Genomic DNA, 7,384 nt, shown 5'->3' on the forward strand with positions numbered 1-7,384 from the left:
AATCAAATTTGCCATGTTATCAGTAATAATTACTATTTATGTATAAAACTTACTATTACTTGAATTAAACTTACTAAGGTATATTATGAGTGCTTACTAACTAAGGTACTAAGTTTGAATCATTAATAAAAACATCTTATCATTATTTCAAATAAACTTCCTAATGCTACTTTGAGATAAGGTTTTAATGTAAAAATTGTACATGCATTCCAAAAAATGGTAAATTTTGATCCTTAATCATTTTTATTGCCATGTTATTAGTAAGAATTACTATTTATGTATAAAAACTTACTGTTATTTGAACTAAACTTACTCTTTTAAAAGTAAGTTTGGGATATCAAGTAGTAATCTATTTATTTAAAAATTAAGTTTAATATTTATTCCAATTTACCTTTTGAGGTATAAAAGTTACTAATCTATTACACTTAACTTACTATTTTAGATAGGAAACTTACTTCCATAATTTTAGGTGTTATTTTATTTAGGTGAATAGGTCCAACAATAAATCAAATGATCGCTAAAAGTGCAACAACATGTTATATCAGGTAAAAACTATTTCGCTATCATAACTATCGTTTAGTATCTATATCTATATGTATTGCTGAGGGGGTTTTGGATAAGGAGCTTCCAAAATTATCAAAAGTCTGAATGCTATTTTAATAGAATTTTACATTTTTATAATTAAAAAATATTTATCTCTTGACTAATCATGTAACCGGCCCTACAAATCCTATAATCATGCTTATATTTTTTCCACATTTTCCTCATGTTTTTCCACTACCCCATAAAATTCAAACTCCTAAACTTTAATTAACGGATAATAACCACCCCTGTAAAATATATCTGCAAATTCCAATTCACATCTCACATTTATTACTGACACTTATCATATCACTTAGAGTAATAACTAACCGTTAATTTAAGAAATTCGCAACTATGAAAGTCAAATATCCAAAATTTAGGAGCCTATTTAAATTACAATTTTCACAATTCAACGTATCTTATTGTCATAATATATTTTACTCTCACAATCATTCACAAATTATAAAGGCATTAAAAATAAATAATTTTTTTAATAAAAATTAATTCAAAGGTAGTTAATTCACACACACACACACACATATACATATATATATATTCTCGTAATGCATATATATATATAAGATTATCAAATCGAATGCATAATATTTGTAAGTATTTCATTTTAAAATAAAAAACATGCAATTACATTTATTTCTATCCATATATCATTCATTTTCTAATGTAAATTATTATTATTATTTTAAGATCCATCTTTTGTAAAAACACAATTCTTGAATGATTTACAATTTTTTTCATACTTTTAACTATTGTTAGACAAATCTTAAATTTTAATTATGTTGGTATAATTTTTTTAACTTTTTTCAAATTAAAATGGTATAATCTTTTGATTTATTTTAATAATGTAAGCACCGTGTGTAGTACGGATATTCACACTAGCTGTCCTTGTACGACCGAGCCTGAGAGTTTGAGCATGTTTTGGTTGAATGTTATAATTCAAAATTTGGGGTTTGGAAGGAATAGCTTATATCCATTGTAATCAAAACTCAAACAAATGTGGTGATAAACCTGATTCTCACAACAAACTATACAAATGTGGGGATAAATCTTAGTTAGTAAGTACTCATAATATACCTGTATAATAAATGATTATAGGTATAATTTAATATTTTTTGTATTTATATATTTTAAAATACTATGAAAAGTAACCTTGTAAAATATATAATAAAATTTTGTCTTATCATAAGTTTGTATTCATTTTCAATTTTTGAAAAGTTTGAAAGTTTGGATAACAATAACAACAAATCTTCCTAGTTACACGTAGAATATCACTTGTTTCTATATCACAATTTTTATAATTTAACACCTATGAATATAATAAAATAAAATTATTATTTTATAATACGATAAAATTTTATTATTTTCTAAGGTTATGTGAAAGGTCAAAATATTTTTCACAGAATATTTTAAAATATATAAGTACAAAAGAATATTAAATTATACATATAATCATGCATTATACAAGTATGTTACGAGTACTTACTAACTAATGTACTAAGTTTTAATCATTTATAAAATATTTTATTGTTATTTCAAATAAGCTTTCTAGTATTAATTTGGTATAAGCCATAAAGGATTGAGTGATTTGAGTCAGTTGCTTCTGTGTTAATTTTGACTGTAGTTAACGAATTCAATGATTTAGTCCGTCTACCTTAGGTTAGTGGGAAAATGGGTCACAGTTGGCTGGAATAAAATTGTAATAAACCCGTTTTCCAATAAAAAATCAATTCTTTATCGCTTTCCTCCATTATAAGAACAAAGTACCCCTTTTCCTAAAAAAAAATTATTTATCGGATAAAATAAAAATAAACCCGTTTTTCAATAAAATTCTAACTCTTTATGCCTTTCCTCTATTATAAGAATTGTGCACCCATTTTGCCATAAACAAATTTATTTATCAAATAAAAAAATTTATTTATCGAAAAAATAAAAATAAGCCCGTTTCTCAATAAAACATCAGCTCTTTATGGCTTTCTTCCCTTATAAGAAAAGAGTATTCATTTTGCCATAAACAAATTTGTTTATCAAATAAAATAAAAATAAACTCTTTTTTCAATAAAAAACTAGTTCTTTATGACTTTCCTCCATTATAAGAATATAGTACCCATTTTTCTAAAAAAATATTATTTATCGAATAAAATAAAAATGAACCCATTTTTTCAATAAAACACCAACTCTTTATAGTTTTCCTCTATTATAAGAACAAAGTACCCATTTTTTCATAAATAAATTTATTTATTGGTTGAAAAAATAAATATATTTTTCAATAAAACACCAATTCTTTATAGTTTTCCTTCGTTCACTACAACAAAAAAAGGTATTAGCGACAACAACTTTAGCAAGAAGTAGAAAGGTTGACGCTATTAAGAGGCTTATAGCAAGGAAAAGGACAATACTTCACCAAAAATTGGAGCCATCATATACTCTGCGAGGGCAAGGACTTTTTTCGGTTAAAATTCTTGCCAAAAGAAGTGCGGGAAAGCTTCCCTCCAAATACTGATTCTAGTGGGCCAAAGTTTCTATGTTATTGGTGAGAAATCATGGGTGTTTTTTTTTGTGAAAATTTCAAAATTTTGCTCATTTCCAATTTTTAGCAGAGCCGCGCATTGAAAATTTTTTAACCATTCCTGGCACAGCACTTGTCAAGCGTAGCACCACATGAATTCCAAGTCTTCCATACTTGCAAGGCTATTTTTCCAAATATTGTTCTCAGATCAGAGCCCTCGAAAGTTCAATTGCAACCTCCCCTACACCTTTCTCCTTTTATCTCTCTTTCCCTCTCTATCAATTTTCAGTTTCCCGTAGACATATGGTTCCTCTCTTCCTCTCTAGCATCCAGATCTGAATTTATACAATCATGGACACACTTTAAAGACCCTTTCGATGCAATGGCAGACTTCAAGGAAAAGCGATGGTGCAGGTTTTTTAAGCAGATATGTTATTTTCATCTCTGTTTTGTCAATTGCTTGTTTCTTGCATTTTTGGTCAATTTAACAATCGCAAGATAAACTTTTTAAAATTGTAGGCTTCTACCTCAGTGGATTAGAGTGAATGGGCATCTCAGTTGGAGTAGAGAAGGGGGTCTTACTGGAAGGCAAAATGAAAACGGCCAGTCAAAATTTCAGATCTAAGATTTCAGGTAGTCTCCAACATATTTTCATACTAGAATTCTTCCTTCCACGATTTGATTTTTTCCCTGCTTTGTTGTATTGTTCAATCTCGTCTCTTTACCACTCTCATTTTCATTCCTCCGTACCTCTCGTTGCCCAGCCCTAATTGTCCCCTTTTGTTGTCCCAAACCCTCTTTTGTTGTCCCAAACCCCCTAATTCTCTTACGCTGCAATGAAGAATGAATTAAATTCTAGCACCTGGAATTAATTTTTGCTATTTAGCTTTTAAGTTGCTATACTGAGTGATATTGGCTTGTGCTTCAGAGAACGACAAAGGCATTTTTTATGATATCCTAGCGGGGCGCCTTGATTTCCAAAGCTCTCCCTGGCCTTCAATATCGTCTGGTGCAAAGGATCTTGTTACGAAAATGTTAACAATGGATCCTCGGAAAAGGATCACTGCTGCCGAAGCCCTTGGTAAATAGTAAAAACTTTTGACCTTCAATATTATTATTTTTTGTCCTTCTCAAGTCATTTGGCTCTATTTACCTGTTGCTGTAAAGAAACTATTATATATTGTACAGAGAGTAAATAGCGTATGGAGTATAACACTCCATGTAGTGGCAGTAGTTAACATTGTCTGTATTGCGCTTCTTGGAAAGAAAATAGTATATAATGTTTACATCCTCCAAATAATTGCATACCTATAATTCAGATCATCATCTAAATTTGGCTAAACATATATGAACCAGAACATCAATGGCTCAAGGAAGGTGGTGAAGCATCAGATACGCCTATTGACAGTGTTGTGCAAATAAGGATGAAGCAATTTAGAGCAATGAACAAGCTGAAAAAGCTGGCTTTAAAGGTAATGAATCGATATGTAAATTTCTTTGGACAGCGCAGTTTCCATAATGAACTAGTGAATACATTTGACAGTCATTCATAAGAGTACTTTCCCTTCTACATTTGCTTTATGATTCCTCTTTCTAGAGTTATTGATAGCTGAAACATGAAATTACTGGAAGGTTGTTGCAGAAAACCTTTCAGAAGAAGAAATCAAGGGGTTGAGACAAATGTTCAACAACATGGACATGGATAGAAGTGGTACCATTACTTATGAAGAGCTCAAAACTAGGCTATCTAGGTTGGGATTCAAGCTTTCAGAAGAAGAAATACAAGAATTGATGGAAGCTGTAAGCAACCCGCGACTATGGAGGAGGTTCCTTGTGTTAACTCACACATGGGGAACCAAAGGCTAATTTTTCATTTACTAAAATAATAAATGAATGTTGACTTGAACTCTAAGTGAGTGAATCTTTTAAAGCAATTAAAACATAACGTCTTTGATATATGTAGGCTAATGCAAGTTTAATTTATCTAACTACCAATGTAAATTTCTGTTTAATAATTTTTTCTCCATTGGACTCTGTAGGTTGATGGTGGATTGTAGTAAACCTGGCTATGAAGCTCTTACAAGCTACTTCGATTATGGACTTCGCCAATTAATGCAAACATGATACTCATTGTATATCGGCACATGGTCTATCTTAGCATTTGTTATCCCTGACAATTTTGGTTGTACATATTAAAGCCTAATTAGGATTTGATTTGAGTATCTTTGTGCTTTGTACTGTTGATAGTATTGGTTGTAATATATTGTTGCTCGTTTTGTATTTGTAATGACAAATTGGTTTGTTATTTCATATAAAATTTTTGCTATATCTCAATATTGACATTAATGATACCTCTTGCTAAAAAAATGGTTGAAAAAAAAAGTAGCAACTACAGTCACAAAGCTGCTTTTGGCAACTTTCTTGCAAAAAAATCATCTAGCTGCATTTGATCGTCTTTGGTAAGGGGTCGATGGTTTCTAATTAAAGAAGTTACTTGTTTATGACAAAATGGGCACTCTTTTCTTATAATGGAGAAAAGTCATAAAGAGTTGATGCTTTATTGAAAAATAAGTTTATTTTTATTTTATCCGATAAACAAATTCCTTTTTGCCTTCAAAATGGGTACTCTATTCTTATAATGGAGGAAAGTCATAAAGAACTGGTGTTTTATTGAAAAAATGGGTTTATTTTTATTTTATCTGATAAATAAATTTATTTATGGAAAAATGGGTACTCTGTTCCTAAAATGGAGGAAAGTCCTAAAGAGCCGGTCTTTTATTAAAAAACGGGTTTATTTTTATTTTATTCGAAAAATAAATTTGTTTATGAAAAAATGGGTACTCTGTTCTTATAATGGAGGAAAGCCATAAAGGGCTGGTCTTTTATTGAAAAATAGATTTATTTTTATTTTATCTGATAAATAAATTTATTTATGAGAAAATTGGTACTCTGTTCTTATAATGGAGAAAAGCTATAAAGAGCTGGTCTTTTATTAGAAAATGGATTTATTTTTATTTTATTCGATAAATAAATTTAGTTATGAAAAAATGGGTACTCTGTTCTTATAATATAGGAAAGCTATAAAGAGTTGATTTTTTTATTAGAAAATGGATTTATTTTTATTTTATTCGATAAATAAATTTAGTTATGAAAAAATGGGTACTCTGTTCTTATAATGGAGGAAAGCCATAAAGAGCTGGTCTTTTTTGGGAAAGTGATACTTTACACAAAGTGACCGCGATTTGGTTTATGAAATAATCCCAAATAAAAATTTAGAATGAATTTATTTGTTTTGAAAGTTATATAATGGTTGTTAAAATTTCAAAGATTGGCAAAAAAATTTTGGGGTTACAGAAAGGCAGAGCGAAGAAGGAGAATAATTGAGTTTTTTGTCCGTTGCAATTGTTCCATTAAAAATGGCTCTATTCGGTTTTACCCATTTTTTGTTGGGTAAAATCGTTGGTTCTAACGATTAATTCTTCATTTCCCGTCAATTGTCCTTAATTGGCCAAAATTACGAAACTTTGAGGATGCAATATGTTTGGGGTGAAACTTTGAGGATGAAATTGGCCAACCACCCAAACTTTGAGGATGAAATTGGCCAACCACCTAAACTTTGAGGATGAAAAGTGCATTTTTTCGTATAAGATATTTAATCAAATGTTATTTCTTGTCTTAATTTTAGTTATGACTATACTACATATTTATTAAATAGACATACCTTTATAATTAAAGTTAATATTTGATATTTTAGGATGCCATATATTTAAATAGATGAAAATTATTTTGAACATAACATATTAAAATAATTTTATTTATCAATCATTTTGGCCCTCCCTTCAAGGAAAAAATCTTGGTTTCGTCACTGCGTAGGAGGAAATTGGGATCTATTGCTAACAAAAGATTGTGAAAATTTACCTTTATATCCTAATTATTTGAAAAAAAATCTAATGAACAAATTTTACAAAAGAAACCTTGTTTCTTACCAACAAATTAAGTAACTAATAAAATCACCTTTAATATTGCTTTAACATATTTAATTTATGTTAAATACAAATTTTACCAGTTTCTCTTTTGTAAAAATATAAGTATATTACTTTTCAATTTTAGTTACAAACATTTATGTATTTTATGTAAATGTAGTGATTCAAAGTAAAATGCCCATAAATAGCTAGTATTTTGTTGATGTAATGCAAAAAAATCCATAAAGAGTTGGTATATTAGGGGCACAATCTTTTTTACTTTCAAATATTTAAAATTTGTTAAATGCAAAATCTA

General features: G+C 29.0%; 1 protein-coding gene across 1 annotated transcript; it reads left to right on the forward strand.

The window, feature by feature from the left end:
- Positions 1 to 3,488: 3,488 nt before the first annotated feature.
- LOC113769203 (calcium-dependent protein kinase-like) lies at positions 3,489 to 5,163 on the forward strand. The gene is made up of 6 exons (XM_027313669.1): positions 3,489 to 3,520; positions 3,626 to 3,708; positions 4,035 to 4,187; positions 4,463 to 4,578; positions 4,739 to 4,906; positions 5,146 to 5,163. The coding sequence occupies exons 1-6, from the start codon at positions 3,489 to 3,491 to the stop codon at positions 5,161 to 5,163; spliced, it is 570 nt and encodes a 189-aa protein (XP_027169470.1).
- The last annotated feature ends 2,221 nt before the right edge of the window (positions 5,164 to 7,384 follow it).

This window comes from Coffea eugenioides, chromosome 4 (genome assembly GCF_003713205.1).
Source record: "Coffea eugenioides isolate CCC68of chromosome 4, Ceug_1.0, whole genome shotgun sequence".
In the NCBI taxonomy this organism is placed as follows: domain Eukaryota; kingdom Viridiplantae; phylum Streptophyta; class Magnoliopsida; order Gentianales; family Rubiaceae; genus Coffea; species Coffea eugenioides.

Excerpts from the sequence above, each read along its gene's own strand:
- LOC113769203 (XM_027313669.1), top strand. The coding sequence starts at position 3,489 with ATGGCAGACTTCAAGGAAAAGCGATGGTGCAG. Across the intron at positions 4,188-4,462 it reads CACTGCTGCCGAAGCCCTTG|AACATCAATGGCTCAAGGAA; the intron begins GTAAATAGTAAA and ends TATATGAACCAG. Across the intron at positions 4,579-4,738 it reads TGAAAAAGCTGGCTTTAAAG|GTTGTTGCAGAAAACCTTTC; the intron begins GTAATGAATCGA and ends AATTACTGGAAG.